We start from the raw sequence: 18099 nt of genomic DNA, 5'->3' as shown, positions 1-18099 counted from the left end.
CTCTTCCTCATAGAGGGCGTTCTGCTCGACCTGGGCCATCCTGCGCTGCTCCAGAGCCGTTCGTACGGCCGGTGACAAGCGGTTCTCGGCCGCTTGAATCCGCTGGTCGTCCGTATGCTTGGCGAACTGCGTCGAATAGAGTGCCAGGGTGACGTCCATCGTTGTCATGGTCTTCAAAATTGCTGGATACCTTTCGTTGAAGCTGCTCACTGCCAGAAAAGTCGCAATCTCCACAGTCTTCGCACCAGAATGCAAATGCTTGGGGCCTAATTTTCTAACACACGCGTTCAAACTTTCATTTCAATTTTTGTGTGCTTCCTCCCAAGCACCGGTACAATATAACTCGTCCTTCGAAAGAAAAAAACTGGTGCGTGAAAAAGGCAGATTTCAGGCAGGTGCATTTTTTTGTTCAGCCTCGAATAACAAACATTTCCGTTCCGTATTCGGAAAAACCATTTCAGGGGTGGATTCTAAACACTTTTATGGATCCAAAAATGCAATTTAAAAAAATCGATTTTTTGAATCAAAAGATAGTAAAGCTCCCCTTAATCACTACCTCGGAGATGCTGTGTCCCGTCGCTCGTGCGCCGACTATAACTCACTCAAATCTTGATGACCTGCCATTGTAGCTGCAGCAGCTGATCAAACAACACAGCAGCACCAGACACTTGATGCCTTGTGTAGGCGTTGCCGACAGCTCCGCCGTGTTCTGCCTGTTTACGTATCTCTGTTTCTGAATACGTCTGCCTATAACAGTTTCTTTGGCGCCAAAGTGTAAAAGGAATAGTGTATAATGGTTGATCAGCTCCTTAGGAGCCACACAGTGTTGTAAACAGTGCTAAGTGACGCTTGAGCTGGTCTAAAGGGCGGCGCCCCTGTCCAGCGGATGACCGGAAACGAGTCATGTCAAGTAATGAATCAGGCTATACCCTGTGACAATTTGATGGAAGGCTTTGGGTTTGGCGAATACCACAAGAACTTGTTTTTCTCACTTTTTTACCTCAGTGTAGTGTATGTGTGTTGGTGGAGAGAAAGAGGGGGCCCCACTTGAGGTGCTTGCACTGATACCTTCTAGACTGTGGTTACGTCCCTTCTCTCTCCTCTTTTTTCTCTTTCTCGCCCTCCTGACATCGTTTCTTAGATCTTACCTCGCTATTTATTTTCTTTCACACATTCTTTTTTTTAAAATTCCTTCTTTCCTTCATCTGTTTTTTTCCCACCTTCTTTGTTTTATTCCCTCTCGGTTTAATCGCTCATTTCTTTCGTACCTACACAGATCAAAAAAGTTTTCCATCACCCTGGTTCCCAGAACTCCTGAAGATGGACGTTGGCTGTGGATATTGTATCACAGACGCAGTCCCTCTGACTGTTCACAGATGTCACTAAACCCGCCGAAAGACGTAAACAACCTTCCATGAGCAGCGCCTATTTGACGGAGGGGGTCCAACATCCAATCAGTTCCAGTCTTTCCACCAGGAAGGAGGTACACGGCTCCTGATGTCTGGTTCAACCATGCATAGACGGTCAATACCTCTGTTCGATCGCGTCCGCATTGTTACTTTGTGCCAGGAAGGGCTTTCAGTAAGGGAAGTGTCCAGGCGTCTCGGAGTGAACCAAAGCAGTGTTGTTCGGACGTGGAGGAGATACAGAGAGACAGGAACTGTCGATGACGTGCTCGGTCAGGCCGGCCAAGGGCTACTACTGCAGTGGATGACCGCTACCTACGGATTATGGCTCGTAGGAACCCTGACAACAACTCCACCATGTTGAATAATGCTTTTCGTGCAGCCACAGGACGTCGTGTTACGACTCAAACAGTGCGCAGTAGGTTGCATGATGCGCAACTTCACTCCCGAGGTTCATGGTGAGGTCCATCTTTGCAACCACCTCACCATGCAGCGCGGTACGGATGGGCCCTACAACATGCCGAATGGACCGCTCAGGATTGCGTTCACTGGTGAGTGTCGCATATGCCTTCAACCAGACAATCGTCAGAGACGTGTTTGGAGGCAACCCTGTCAGGCTGAACGCCTTAGGCACATTGTCCAGCGAGTGCAGCAAGGTGGAGGTTCCCTGCTGTTTTGGGGTAGCATTATGTGGGGCCGACGTACACCGCTGGTGGTCATGGAAGGCGCCATAAGGCTGTGCGATACGTGAATGCCATCCTCCGACCGATAGTGCAACATATTGGCTAGGCATTCGTCTTCATGGACGATAATTCGCGCCCCCCTATTTTGTGAATGACTTCCTTCAGGATAACGACAGCGCTCGACTAGAGTGGCCTGCATGTTCTCCAGACATGAACCCTATCAAACACGCCTGCGATAGCCTGAAAACAGCTGTTTATGGGCGATGTGACCTACAAACCAGTCTGAGGGATCTATGCCGAATCGCCATTGAGGAGTGGGACAATTTGGACCAACAGTGCCTTCATGAACTTGTGGATAGTATGGCACGACGAATACAGGCATGCATCAATGCAAGACGACGCGGTATTATAGGTACTGGTGTATACAGCAATCTGAGGGTCTCGCTGTATGGTGGTACAACAAGCAATGTGTGGTTTTCTTGAGCAATAAAAAGGGCTGAAATGATGTTTATGTTGATCTCTATTCCAATTTTCTGTACAAGTTTCGGAACTCTTGGCACCGAGGTGATGCAAAACTCTTTTTGATGTGTGTATTTCTCTGACCACTTTCTGTGATTTCTTCCTTTTTTTATCCTTACCCCCTTTACATCGTTATTGCCCACTTTCTGACCATCCCTCTTTCCTCTTTACCAAGTCTTGCTCGTTTTCACATTTCTTTCTTTTTTTTTAAACCTTCTTTTTTAGGACCTTGTTTCTCCCCACCCTGTCATCCAATCCTCTATTCCTTCTTTCATCCCTTCCTCCTTTCCATGTTTCCTCCCTTCATCATTTCGTCTTTGCTTTTATTATATCTTCCTCTCCTTACTTCCTCTTTTGCTCACTCCATCCTTTTTCCCCTTCCTGTCTCCCACCCTCCCCTCCTTTATCCCTCCCTGTCATAACTCCTGTCTTCTTTTTTCTTACTTTGTTCCTTTTCTTCTTCCTTTCCTTATTTTGCAAAACCTACTCTCATCCAGTGAGAGCTCGCTCTCAACTCAAACGATACAGCGATGTTACTGTGAGAAAAATAACACTTCATTTTCTTGGCGTCCTATTAGTGGAAATGACAGAAAAAAACAAAGTTTGTGTGTACTTTTAAATCAGAATTCAGGTATCTTAATTTGTTCCAGCAAGATTTCGAATCCTCTTACTGATTCAATTTTAGTTTTAAAATTTAAATTGCAAATGTATTTTCAAACAATGTTTATTACATAAAAGCATTCGATACAGATATTATTAATAAAATAATGGATGAATTTTATATATATTCATTAATATGATTCAATAATGTTAAATAAAAGTCAGTAATAATTGCTCTCAGTACATTAAAGACAAAAATGTAGATTTCTTCATTTCGTTGTAGTCTTGTTTTTGGGGCCTTTTTTTACCCACATCTTGTAAAAGATATCTTGTTTGCCGCTCTTTTGTTTCATTTGCTGACGATGCTTGAGAGAGTTCACATTATTCCATAGTAACATCTGATAGCAGACACAGCTGAAATGCTAAGGTAAGGCTTGTATTTGATGTTAACTGATCCTGCTTGGTTTGCATTCTTTCATTATAAATTTCGAACACCTGCCATTATTTGTTCACTGTGGCTCCCTGCATGACAGTAGTGTTCGCGTCCGGCACATGTGAACAGATAGTCATTGTACCTTCTGGAACACTTTGAGGACGTGTATACGCAGCGCGGACGCTTAACGCCATCTCACCGAACCCATCTGAGTCATCACGCTCTGGCAGTTGTCCAAGGTCAGGCAGCCAGCCAGATGAGTCTTGCCAGACGTTGTTACGTAAGCCGGCCCGTGTGGCCGAGCGCCGGCACGGTAGCTCAGCGTGTTCGGTCAGAGGGTTACGTGCCCTCTGTAATAAAAAAAACTGAGTCAATCGACCAACAACGAACATAAATGGATGTCTTACGGCGTCCGCCCCGAGCAGACACAACGAACAAAAGCGATCAAAATGAGATTTAAAAAATAAAAAAAATAAAAAAAAGCGGTTCTAGGCGCTACAGTCTGGAACCGCGAGACCGCTAGGTCGCAGGTTCGAGTCCTGCCTCCGGCATGGATGTGTGTGATGTCCTTAGGTTAAAGTAGTTCTAAGTTCTAGGGGACTGATGACCTCAGAAGTTAAGTCCCATAGTGCTCAGAGCCATTTGAATTATTTTTTGTTTTTACGTGAACAGCTGACAAATCTTAACGTAGAATACACTGGAGAGGGTTTTTTAATTTGTTGCTCCTGCCTGCTTTGTCCAGATGATGTTATGTATGCAGCTACCAAGCTAAAAAATGATTTAACACCAAATGCACTGAGGAGGGTTTCTAAATTTCTTGTTGTTGTTGTTGTTTTGAGCCGACATGGTAACGAAATATCATAAACAGAGACAGCTGGAGGTCATCATCATCATTATCATTATCATAATCATAATCATCATCATCATTTTCTTCTTCTTCCAGATATACTGTCTGGCAAGTGTATGAGACAGGCGTGGTTAACGTCATATCCCCATCTCTCTCTCTCTCTCTATGCAAAAATTTTTTGCACTCATATGAACGGTATAAAGCCTGAGCGTGTATGTGTATGTCTGTGTGTGTGTGTGTGTGTGTGTGTGTGTGTGTGTGTGTGTGTGTCCCCCCGAAGTTCTCAATTTGTGGGGGAGTGCTGCTGCTGGTACTGCTGAGCGCGTGCCACTCTGCTTCTTCTGCTGGTGTTCGCTGTTGAACCGCGCTTCCTTCGGAGATGCATACACATCCGCGTCTCTCACCAAAACGTAAGTAGAACATATATAACTCACAGCTTGTATTAACTGTCATACATGTTTTGTCTATTGATTATTTACTGTAACTCAAAAGAAGAGGGATGCTTCACTGTTACAGAACTCGAAGAAGTTGGGCGAGGGCGGGAGTTCGAAAGAAACACAGCGGGTCTCGTCACTAGAACCAGGTGACAAATACCCAGCCTTGAGTGCGAGGCGAACAACAACTAAGTTTGGAGCAGCAGTTCTCGTTTACCTGAAAGACGTCAAGGTATACCTTCCATCACGATTTTCTGCCCTCGCAGAGGAAGAACTGGGACTCCTGAAATCTGGCCATGTCGCGATGACCTAGCTTTGTAGGCAGAATAGCATGGATGCGATAGATATTTAGAATTCCCCGTAATTACTAACATATGTTGTTTTAATTTTATGAGTATTATAGCACTAACAATGTCCATTCCAATTCGCAAAATATCTAAACATGGAGACATTAAGAAAACTGATTTACGTTCGCTAAAACAAGAGGATAAATGTGGGTTAGAATTTGAGTATCGCAACATATTAGTATTCTCAATCAAAGTGTTAGGTTTTAGTGATAAAACAAATGTGTATTCTGAAGTAAACGCTAAAATTGTACAATTGCTCAAGAAAGAGGTTTTCAAATAAAATGAACATTTTGTTGCATTTGAAGTGTATGATGAAAATGAATGTTTATACTACACAGACCTATTTATAAGCTCCTTCAACAACCTAGTCGACAGTTACATCAAAGAAATACTTTTTCTGTTATGCACAGTTTGTCCTGACAACGCAATTCAATGCCAGTTCGATTTTGTGAACGGAGCAGCTTGCTTAAAAACGTGGCTAGGAGGAGGCGATGTTTCCTTCATTTATTCAAATTGTAAAAATTCGTTATTTGCTATTGATGACATTGTGATACAGAGTGAAAGTGAATAATGAGCGAACCACCGCCAAAGCGCATTAAATTAAATCAGGAAACCAATGATTTAGAATGGGTTTCCACCGAATGTGCTTTTAAGAATCGGATGTGTACGGGAGATGTACCTTACAGAATTGGAATTAAGGATCCTGCGTACTTTTTGGATGCTTGTTTCCCTGTGTTTGAGAGCAGTCTGTGTAAAATCAACGTGTCTCTTAAAATTAATTTTTGACTCATCTGTCACTTTCTCTTGCTAAATCAGGTGAAGTACGAGAGATGAGCATTAATACAAAGAATATAAATTTATTTTCGTCCGAAATCAGAATAAGTGGTATTCGAATAATGTTAGAGACACGTTATTAAAGAAACTGGAGAATTTTCAAACAAGAGAGTCCGGTTGGGCATTACTAAAAATAATTAAACTGCGTGCAAATGTTAAAGAGCACAAAGAATTCTATGCAGGACTATACACAAAATTACCAAAAGTGATTGCTGATAAACATTCAATCAAATGGCAATGCCTGTTTCAAGTGGGCAATTCTCGCTGCCCTGTGTCCTGTAGATAAGAACGCACATCGTGTATCTGCCCATTTCTCACATGAGAGTAAATCAAACCTTCATAACATACCGTTTCCTACAGAACTGAAACATGTGCACATATTCGAAAAGCAGAAAGAAACCGTCTCAGTTAATGTGTATGGTATCATGTATTCCGATAATGAGTGGATGGTGGCAGGTAAAGAAGAAAATGTGGAGGATGAGGAGGAAGGAGGGGCGGAATGAACGAGGAGAAGAAGTAGGAGAAGGACGTTGGAAAGACATAAAGATTTTCAAGTAGTACTGTCATATGTAACAAAGCATCATCGCGAAAAAATTGTAAATCTATTAATGTTGCAGGTTGTAGGTGCAGATACATATCACTTCTGTTATATATCTTGTCAAGACTTGCACGCAGTAGTATTACTACACACCATAATTCCATTTTCGTATGTGAGAGCTGTCTCTGTTATTTCAATTCTCAGGAAAGATTATATCTACATTTAATTGACTGCACACAGTTTAAACCAGTCACCAGCATCATGGCTGATGAAAATTATCAGACTATTAAATTTACAAAATTTCGAAATAAACTGAAAATACCGTTTGTTATTTATGCTGATATGGAATGTATCTTGCAACTAGTTGCCGGTTGCAGTAGAAATTCTGACTCTGGTTCATATTCCGCTCGGGTACATACCCATAAACCATTTAGTATTCCATGCTATATACAATGCATTTATGATCAGAGCTATTCTCAGTTTAAATTGTACAGAGGCAGTGAATGCATAGAATGGTTTATAAAACAGCTCTATGCAATCACCGAGATCGTGCAAGACTTTCTTTTATCACAAAATAAACAAATGAAAATGAGCTCTGAGAAAGAATCGCTGTTTCAGTCGGCAAAGATTTGTAACTTTTGCAAGGAACCGTTTGAGAAAAGCAGTGTTAAACACAGAGATCATTGTCAGTTCACTGCTGAATACAGACGTGCAGCTCATCCTGCCTGCAATGTAAACTACAGACTTTACTTTGCACTGCCTGTTGTATTCCACAATCTGACGAATTATGATGGACATTTCTTAATCACAAACATTTGCGAAGAAACGGAGACCGATGATGATAACAGAACATTTACATTAAATCCAGGTCGTGTTTCACTTATACCCTCGAATATGGAAAAATACAAAGCTTTTACTAAAAGTATTCCAGTAACACACAAAGAGCGTGTCTGCAACATGAATTTCCGATTTATCGATTCACTAAATTTCCTGACGTTTTCTCTTGAAAAATGTGCGTCATATCTCAAACCAGATCAATTCGCAGTAATGAAGTCATATTTTCCCCACGATCACAAATTCTGTCTTGTCAATCAGAAGGGGATTTTTCTGTATGAGTATGTGAACAACGAATCTGTTTTACAGGAAGATCGTTTGCCTTCAATCGAAAATTTTAAAAGTCTCTTAACAAGTGAAACGATAACAGATGCAGAGTATCAAAAAGCGTGTAATGTGTGGAATGCATTTAAGTGTAAGACACTTGGAGAATATTCGTATTTCGCAGTCTTTGCCGTGATACGTATGAACTAGACCGAGCACATTATATTACCTCACCTGGTTTAGCATGGGACGCTTTACGGCAAACTACTAAAGTAGAATTACAGCTTATTACTGACATAGAGCAACTTCAATTTATTGAGAGAGGTATTAGAGGTGGAATTGCTCACTGTTCGTGTTGACAAGCGGTTGCAAACAACAGGTTCATGTCAGGCTATGATGAGAATATTTATGAATCTTATATTATATATCTCGATGTTAACTGTTTATACTGCTGGGCAATGTTGCAACATTTGCCTGTATCCAATTTTGAATGGCTCTGTCCAGAGAGTAAAAAGTTTTGTCATAGAAGATGTACCTAACAATTCAGATACAGGGTACATACTGGAAGTAGCTCTCTGAAAGTATTCACGATCTACATTCTGATTTACCATTATGCCCTTTGAAAATGGTACCACCAACTAACCACATCAGCAGTAAACTTAGTGCTCCAAAAGCACGATCTACATTCTGATTTACCATTATACCCTTTGAAACTGGTACCACCAACTAACCACATCAGCAGTAAACTTAGTGCTCCAAAAACAAAAAAATATTATTTCTACTTTGTATGATAAGAAGAATTATGTAATACACTATAGAAACCTAAAACAGTGTTTGCAACATAAACTGACACTGAAAAAGATTTATGGAATACTGTCATTCAAACAAGTGTCGTGGATGAAACCTTATATTAACATTAACGCAGAGAATCGTATGAATGCAAACAATGGATTTGAAAAAAATTTCTACAAACTCATGAGTAATAGTGTCTTCGGTAAAACTGTGCAGAAAGACTAGCGTTATGCTGGAAAGGTAGATATGGGGCATCAGCATTAATTGCAAGACCTGATTTTAAAAGGAGCATTGTATTTAAAGAAAATTTAGTTGGTAATGAACTGAAAAAACTTAATGTAGTGTTTGATAAACCTTTAGCAGCTGGGATGGCAATTTTAGATATTTCAAAGGCACTTCTAGTCGACTTTCACTATGGATATATACTAAATAAGTTTTCAGAAAAGCATGTAAAACTATGTTATACTGACACTGATAGCTTAATTTATCACATTAAAATTGTAAATTTTTATGAAAACATCAGAAGTGATGTAGCTAAATGGTTTGACACTTCAGGGTTTCCTTAAGAAAGTAAATATAATATTCCACTTGTTAGCAAAAAGGTGGTAGGTTAATTGAAATATGAGTTAAATGGCCATTCTATAATTGAATTTATTGATCTTTGAGCTAAAATATATGCACTCTGACTGAATCACAATGTGTAATGCGCAGAGCAAACGGAGTGAAACAGTTATCTGTTAAGGAATTAAGCATTGATTACTATCGACAATGTATATTGAATTCAAATGTTAAATCCGCTGAACAGTATGTAATTCAGTCCAAGTGTCATGTAGTTTCTACTATTAAACAGCAAAAGCTGTGTTTGTCAGCAGACAATGATAAACATTTTGTACTTTCAGATAAGATCAGTACATTACCTAGGGGTCACTATCAATTGAAAAAAAATGTTATGGTATGTGAATGATTTTTCTTTTTATTGTGTTAACTTTAAATATTGTACATTTTTACTGTGGAAAAAGTGAAAATATGAAAAAGTATTTTGTAACTGATTTATTGTGAAAAAATTATAAGCATATAATACATTATATAATAATAAAGATATATAATAGATTTATTTTATTCTATTTCATCTAAAAATTCCACTAAGCAACCTCTGCAATACATTTTTATAGGAGGTGGACCATCAAACTGACAATGTGCACTCAGATCATGATGCTTAGAACAATATTGGTACTTAGAAATAAAAACATCATTCTGAAACACTTGTGGTAACCTATGGAAGTCATGTGAAATGTCAAATAAAGAAGGAAACAGTTGTTTAGGAAACAAGTAATAGTCAATAGCATTCACATTTTTATACTCTTCTTCCATAAGTTTCTTATAAATTCCAGAAAGCAATTCACAAACATTTTTCGATTTAATCCACTCGAACAAGAAGCAAGTATTATCATCATCTTCAGCAGCAGCAGCAGCAGCAGCATTAGCAGCAGCAGCAGCAGCACAGTCGAATTTGTAGTCTTCCAATTGCAGCATTTCAATACCTTCAGGTAGAATTTGTTCCAGAATATTTTGGACATATGGGCACAGTAAAAGTTTTGAAAACATCAATGTTTTACAATTATTGTTATATTTTAGCAATGAGTGAAATAAAGAGTGTAATGCACTGAAAGAGACTTAAGTGTTCACAGCTTCCAACACTTAAATTAGCAACTAACACTCTCACTGGATGTTTGTCTGATTTAGCATCAACAGTCATAACTTTATTCATTTTCTTTTGCTTTAATCCCCTCAGCTACAGGAGCAATGGAATGTTAGCAAATGAAGTGGAGGTCTTACTCAACACTGTTTTTATATCTGAGTACGGTTTGTGACCTGATTGATTGATGGAGTCCTTTCTATTATCGAATCATGAATGACCAGGCAGTAAGCTATTGTATTTTTCAGATATGTTTTTTTGTTTTTATTTCAATCTTCATGTCAACAATGGAAGACTTGAGTGTTTCATCTTGATGTGAACAGTCAATGAAAAATATCGGGCAGTTCTCAAACTCAGTACAGTTCAGGAGTGGGTTTCCTCTTCTTCTTATATCACTCACTCCATAATAGGCTACAATGATTGAAAATCAGAGTACATTTCAAATGCTTGTGCAGTATTTTTCGCTGCAAAGTCAATTGCAAAGTTCTCCTCTGGGAATTTAGAAGAATTTAAATACAACTTAAAATCTGATATGTTTATTTTGTCAAACACACTTGAATCAGTAGTAATCGAATTTCTGTTTGACTGAAAAGCCATTAATACACACCTGGCTGTTTCAAGAGCTGTATTAAATTTAATTTGCCATGTCCATGAGCTAATTTCTGGTGCAATACACCTAGTCAGGTCCCAGTGATGAAACTCCACACTTAGACTGACATCTTTTTTTAAAATGTTCCACAGTGATATTTGTTGCCTTTCGGGCACTTGAACGTGTGGCATCTCCCAATAAATTTTCTCCAACACTACTTTTGACTTGGTATCTGCTTTATCTGTGATAATACAGTTAACATCTTGTCTGTTACAGATCAGCTCCAGTTGATGACAGAATTTAAAGTATTCTTTTTATAATCCTCTGCAAAGCCCAATATCATTTTCAGTGGGATGCAAAAATTGAAACGTCCATCACCATCGACTAGTTTTTTCAAATCATCTATTGTGCCCCAGCCAGCATTTTGCAAAGCATTAGCTTCACATGCTGTAAACGAAACATACCCTTTCATTAATGTTGCAATTCCTGGATTACGCACATGATCAATAATTTGGTTATTGAGACGGTACTGAATGTCTGAAAACAGGTAAAGTGCACAGTTTTTAGTTAACTCAGTATCGCTAGATTTCCCTTGTCCCTCTGCATTAAGAAGCCGTCTTTCAATACACAACCGGCTCACAGAAGGTAACAGGTAAGTGTTTTCACTTAGTATAACAAGTGATATGTAATCGTTTGGAGCAAAAGCTGGTTGACCAAAAGGTTTATACTTATGATACTGAAGGCGAGTAACAGAGCCGTCGACGAGTATTTTTCCTCTTATATTGTACATCCTTCTTAAATATCTTTCCCTGTCTGTTGTTGTTATTGTTTTAGTTCACTGTGAAACTAAAAAAGACGTGAAGAGGATGGCGTCTGTATTTATAGCACTCTGTATCCTAGTGATGATAATATTTGTCTATTATGATGAGTTAAAACATTTTTCACTTTCCTTTTCTTTGCTTTTCGTTTCTTGTTATTTTTGTTATACTTTACAGTGTAAATGCATCTGGTGTCTTTGGTTAAGCGAACATCTTGTTTGTACACAATATCCATTTTTTATCGTATTTTTCGTAAGTGTAGATGAAGAGTAATGTTTTCACCGTCAAAATTACCAAGATTTCCGTTTTGATCTTTGATTGCTACAGTTAATTCTGAAACGTATCTTGCAACTACTGGCATGTAAATGGGCGAGTTTGGTGTCTCCACTATCTTATATCCCGGTGCAACTGTTGGCCAAAAGTGATGCAAAGTGTGTGTAGGATCACCACTGTGAAATGATCCACCTGAGATGTTACACTCAACGCATAAGACGTTAACATTCTGAATATTAACTGGATGTTCTGCAGTCTTCAAGGTTTCTTTAGCAATCACAGTTTCTGCAAAACTTAAAACTGAACCTATGTTATGAGGGATTTTGAAATCTATAGTCACATTGCTCTTTATTATTTGACACCGACCTAGCGTTTTATTGTAGCTAATTTTTACCGATACTCAAATCCTTTTTTTTTTTTTCGTTGAATTGTCATTGTCATTTTTCAAGTTGTATGCAGAAATTTCTCTTGATAACGTTGTAAAAATATATTGTACACGGATTAGTAAAGCAATATAATCACACAAAATACAGGACAATTAAAACACGGCCAGTGGACGTAAAACATGATAGTCTTCCATACACTGTGTACAATAAAATCAAAATGATTGATCCACACCGGTCGATATTCAAAATTGGTGATTGTCAGAATTAGTAAACAGAAGGTTGTCTTTGACAAAGGATACACTGCAAATTGGTCCATGGAAATTTTCAGAATACGTAAGGTACAAGAAACTAACGCAAGAACGTATTTCCTCGAAGATTACAAGTCTCAGACCATAGCTGGAGCTTTCTACGCTGCATAGCTACAAAAACCAAATATCCATCGGCATATCTTGTTGAAAAACTCATACGCAAAAAAGGAAACAAAACTTTGGTAAAATGGCTCTGATTCAGCAATTCACACAACAGCTGGATTAATTTGAAGAAATAAAATAACCACAGTCATTGCTCAGTTACAACATGCAAAATATGCTGATTCACACGTGTTTTGTTGTTGTTTGTGTGTGTGTGTGTGTGTGCGTACGTAACCGATTCATCTGGCCAGCTGTCTGACCTTGGACAACTGCCAGAGCGTGATGACTCAGATGGGTACGGTGAGATGGCGTTAAGCGTCCGCGCTGCATATATATACGTCCTCAACGTGTTCCAGAAGGTGCATTAACTATCTACTGACGTGGATAACATGCGGAGAGAGCTGAGAGTGTTGGAAGAGGGCACTGCTACTCGCTGCAGGGTGGGGGCGCTGTGTGCTGTCCCTAGCCGCCGTAGCGCTGGTACAGGGCCTCCCAGAACGCCGCCCTTTCGGCGAAGGGCCGCCGCTCCACGATGAACCCCTGCCGCCCTACGTACAGGTAGGCGGGGTCGTCCACCGTGAACGCCGGCCACGAGACGTCCAGCTCAGGATCTGTCGGTTGCCTGTGGACATACGTGGGAGAGTCAGAACAGATTTCGGAAAAATTCAAAAGCAAAGGCGTCAATATTAAGAGCGGAAAATAAACGCCAGTGCTTCCAGCAGCGAGGGAGAATGGATAGGTGGAAAATACACAAAGTAACATTTTGGGTCAAATTGAAATAGGTGACAGTGGATCCAAAACCGACTATATTGAGATTGGGAACCAATCGTCGGAAATCCATATTTATTGTGTTATGAACATTCACAGCACACGTCACATAACAACAATGTGGCTCATAGTAACTGCTCAAACTGACGACCACCAGTCTCATTGCATGCATGGAGCACTTTGTCAAAGATCCCTGGTGTCTGCTGTACCAAGAGGCAGGCAGCTAGGACCCTAGCAAGCAGGTCTTCATCAGTTTCTATGGGGTTTCGTACACCAACATCTTATGTAATCACAGGAGAAAAGTTCAGAGGTGTGAGATCTGGCGACCGCACTGGCCATGGGACTGGACCTGCCGTTCCTGTTCAGGTGCTCGTGGACATTAACATGGAAGTGGGTAGGTGCACTGTTGTGTTGAAGCCACAAAGGGGTAAAGTCTCCAAGAATTATGGCACCACATCTGGCATGAAAACCGGGTAATGTGGACCTGTCAAACGGGGTGGTAGCAAATAAGGTCGTATCAGGTGATTCTGACAGTGCTCATTCACACATTGACAGAGAATCGTTGCTGGTGGCCACCGACGTGGGTGCCGTGGGGATTGTTCTCACTCCAGATATTGCCGTTGCTGCTGTTGGAAACACTGTCAAGGGTGAATGTGGCCTCAACCGTGAACAATACAAACTGGAGTAAGTTTGGCACTTCATCACCACAGTGGATAATGCACTGGCAGAAGAGAATGCATGGCTCAAAATCTGTTGGTTCCAATGCTTGCACATGTTCTTCATGATAGGTGTGTAATAGCTGTACCACCAGTACCTTCCACAGTGTTTGTTTCACTGGCAAGTTGACAGGTACTTATTGATGGGTGGTCTGCCACACCACCATCTCCTCGATCTCTGGCGTGTGGACATGTCTTTGGTGGGAACATTGGCCACTCTCTGTGGCGTGAATGACCCCGTCTCTGTTAAGTTGGTATCTATGGAGATAAACTTCTTCCAATTAGGATGAAACTGGTTAGGAAAGCATTCCCCGTACATTCGTAGTGCCACACCGTATGTCTGCCCACTCTCACAATGGGTTGAGTTTCATTGTTGACTGTGCACCGTGCACTGTATACAGTAACTCACTTCACCATGGACACAGCATAAGCTGTCCGATGCAATGGACAACTAACACTAGTGATAGTGACGTGCATGCAGCACAGGTTAATGCACTGGTGCGATGCATGCAGGCGTCATACGACACACATGCTGTGACCTAAGTTGTGTATGGTACGTCTGCTTGGTTTGTGAGAGGTGTCCACTCTTTATTACACGCTGCCCGTTCCAGTGTAAGCAGACACCTGGGATCTTTGCAACAATGCAGAATGCTTCATGCATCTTTGCAATACATACACTGATTGTGAGACTGATGGTCATCCCTTTGAACAGTTACTACCAAGTACGTTGTTGTTATGCAGTGTTTGCTGAGTATGTCCATAACACAACGAATATACACTTACGACCATAGGTTCCCCATCTCAATATAGTCGGTTGCAGACCCACTATCACCTGTTTTCATTTGAATCAAGATGCTTGAGACACCCAATCGCATATAAACTTATGTGGCAGCTTTGGTGCGATGTACCGCTCTTAGTGTTAATAATGTGTTGTAGATACACCCTTCAAGCGCATTTTAAATTGTTCTGTCCCTTCAGCTTTTATCTTACATAACATATGTTCCTTTATCATACATGAAACAATTGAAACAATGCGATCTAGACAGAGGGTCTCCCAGAAGGAATGGTCCATATTCAGGAAGTTGAACAGAACGATCATTTGAAGCAAAAAACTTCATGTGGACATATTTCCTATTTTGAATGGTTTCCGAGATATAATGCATTTAATACACATTGTTATTTATTTTCTGTGTTATTCAATACGCTGTCAGGTTTACACAACCTCAACAGTTAATTGAACAGTAGAACATATTCTTTGTAAAGTATTAATTGAAAAATACGTATTTTTAACACATTCACTCCTAAGCATTATCGTACACGTCACATTACACCTGCTGCACAGTTCAAGTTAAATGTTCAAATAGCCCACCGTCAGCTTCAGAGCAGTTAGGCAGCCTCGGGAGAACATATTGTGTTGCTTGCCTGGGAGCTTCTGCACGTTCCCTAATGACGGCAGAAGCGACCATCATGCGACCAAGCAGTTCTTCTCGCTTGTACACCTTCCGTTTGTGCACCTCAGACTTCATCCACCCCCACAAAGAAAAATTTAATGGGGTAAGACCTGGTGATTTTGGTGGCTACTTTATTCTATCAGGACCACTCAAGCAATTAGGGTAAGATACGTATTTGAGCACCACTAGTCCAAAAACAAGTGTACAGCATATGTTTTCCATCTGGGAAACCATTCGGAATTGAACAGATGAACATATGAAGCTTTGTGCTTCAAATGAGCGTTCTTTTCGTATCCGTGAGTATTGGTTATTCCTTCTGCGACACTCTGTACATTACGAAGTACCTATTTTTAAATACACAGATTATGCCATAATTTAGCATGTATATAAGGTATCTCATACTACGTCTTCTAATGCACTTAATTTCATTTGCTATTCTTTTTATACAAGTATATTTACAGTTGCCTCTAACTGCCGCCAATCATTTAAACTTTACGTAATCTACAAGGGCACGCGGAAGAGTAATGCCTCTGATTTTTTTATGTGACAGCTCAAAAAATATTTTTTCCAGTTTCTGCATTAAAAAATTATTACTGGTGATCAAATTTGGAGTACATTGTTAATTCTCAGACTGTAGCCTAGAAGTAATACATAGTTGTTAACATAATTTTCAAAAATTAAAAACTAATTTTTTAAAAACATTTTTATATTCCAGAAATTTAAGCAACACTTGAGTGTAAAGAGCCAAAGAAACTGGTACACCTGCCAAATATTGTGTAGGATGCTCGCGAGCACCCAGAAATGCCACAAAACAATGTGGCATGTACTCGACTAATATCTGAAGTAGCGCTGGGGGGAACTGACACCATGAACCCTGCAAGGCTGTCCATAGATCTGTAAGACTACGAGGGGGGAGGGGGGGAGCACACGTTGAATAGCACGTTGCAAGGCATCCCAGATATGCTCAATAATGTTCATGTCTCAGCAGTTTGGTGACCATCGGAAGTGTTTAAACTCAGAAGAATGTTCCTGGAGCCACTCTGTAGCAATTCTGGAAATCTGGGGTGTCCCACTGTCCTGCTTGAATGGTCCAAGTCCGTCGGAATGGACTATAGACATGAATGGATGCATATGATCAGGTAGGATGCTTACATACGTGTCATCTGTCAGAGTCGTGTCTAGACCTATAAGGGGTCCCATATCACTCCAACTGCACGCGCCCCACAGTAGTACAGAGTCTCCACCAGCTTGACATGCAGGTTACAGGGATTCGTGAGATTGTCTCCGTACCCGTACACGTACATCCGTTCGATACAATTTCAAACGAGTCTCGTCCGAGCAGGCAGCATGTTTCCAGTCATCGCAGTTCAATGTCGGAGTTGACGGACCCAGGCGAGGCGTAAAGTTTTGTGTCGAGCAGTCATCTCGGGTACACGAGTGGGCCTTCGGCTCCGAAAGCCCGTATCGATGATGTTTCGTTGAATGGTTTGCACGCTGATGGCCCAGCACTGAAATCTGCAGCAATTTGTGGAAGGATTCCACTTCTGTCACATTGAACGATTCTTATCAGTCGTCGTTCGTCCTGTTCTTGCAGGATCTTTTTCCGGCCGCAGCGATGTCGGAGATTAGACGTTTTACCGGATACCTGTTTTTCACGGTACACTCGTGAAATGGTCGTACGGGAAAATTCCCACGTATCGGTACCTTGGAGATGCTGTGTCCCATCGCTCGTGCACCGACTGTAACACCCGTTCAAATTCATTTAAATCTCGATAACCTGCCATTGTAGCAGCAGTAACCGATCTAACAACTGACCCACACACTTGTTGTCTTATATAGGCGTTGCGGACCGCATCGCCATGTTTGCCTGTGTACATATCTCTGCATTTGAGTACTCATACCTACATTTTCTTTGGCGCTTCAGTCCAAATTTGAATGTTAGGAATAGGGTTGCGCTCTGCCGAAACTGCAATTCGGTAGTTTTGGTACTGTACATAAATGACGTAATAAATGGTAGGATTACCAGTAGTATTGGAAACATTGATAGGGAAAGAAACGTAATTAAATGTGTGGGAGAAGAACTGCTTGCAAGAGTTTCCTGTTATTGTTGATACGTGTGAAAGTTGCTTGGTAATAACACAAACTTGGTTTATATAACATCGCGGAAGCATTTAAGTGATATTTGAAACGTTTTTGTTTTGTGTTTCTGTAAGGGTACGTTTTTTTCAAGCAACTTCGTTTTCTAGAGCTATATTACGAATCTGTATTGTTTTTTTTTTACTGTAATGCCCCTCTGTTTCACATAAGAAATCAACAACTTTCGAGAACAATCTCAATTAAACATTGACAATTTGAATTTTGCTCCAAAAAGTTTCTACACGCTCGAACAGTCCACGGGTATACTGCAGGTTCATAGTGTCCAACGGGCACAATATTTCGGCGATCAGACATGTCGCCATCC

At 40.5% G+C, this 18099-nt stretch overlaps 2 protein-coding genes across 2 annotated transcripts in view; both read right to left on the bottom strand.

Moving 5' to 3' along the window:
• Positions 1–9574: 9574 nt before the first annotated feature.
• Positions 9575–18099, bottom strand: part of LOC126424927 (juvenile hormone esterase-like) — a 148084-nt gene continuing 139559 nt past the window's right edge. Inside the window, exon 10 of the mRNA XM_050087771.1 lies at positions 9575–13325. Within this exon, the coding sequence (XP_049943728.1) occupies positions 13166–13325 (160 nt within the window). The 3' untranslated portion in view covers positions 9575–13165. The remainder of the gene's footprint in view (positions 13326–18099) is intronic.
• LOC126425250 (uncharacterized) lies at positions 11094–11606 on the bottom strand. The gene has a single exon (XM_050088221.1). The coding sequence runs from the start codon at positions 11604–11606 to the stop codon at positions 11094–11096; it is 513 nt and encodes a 170-aa protein (XP_049944178.1).

The sequence above is a fragment of the Schistocerca serialis genome, chromosome 10 (genome assembly GCF_023864345.2).
Source record: "Schistocerca serialis cubense isolate TAMUIC-IGC-003099 chromosome 10, iqSchSeri2.2, whole genome shotgun sequence".
Classification (NCBI taxonomy): Eukaryota; Metazoa; Arthropoda; class Insecta; order Orthoptera; family Acrididae; genus Schistocerca; species Schistocerca serialis.
The sequence above is the reverse complement of the archived record's forward strand: the minus strand, read 5'-3'. Positions and strand labels throughout refer to the sequence as shown.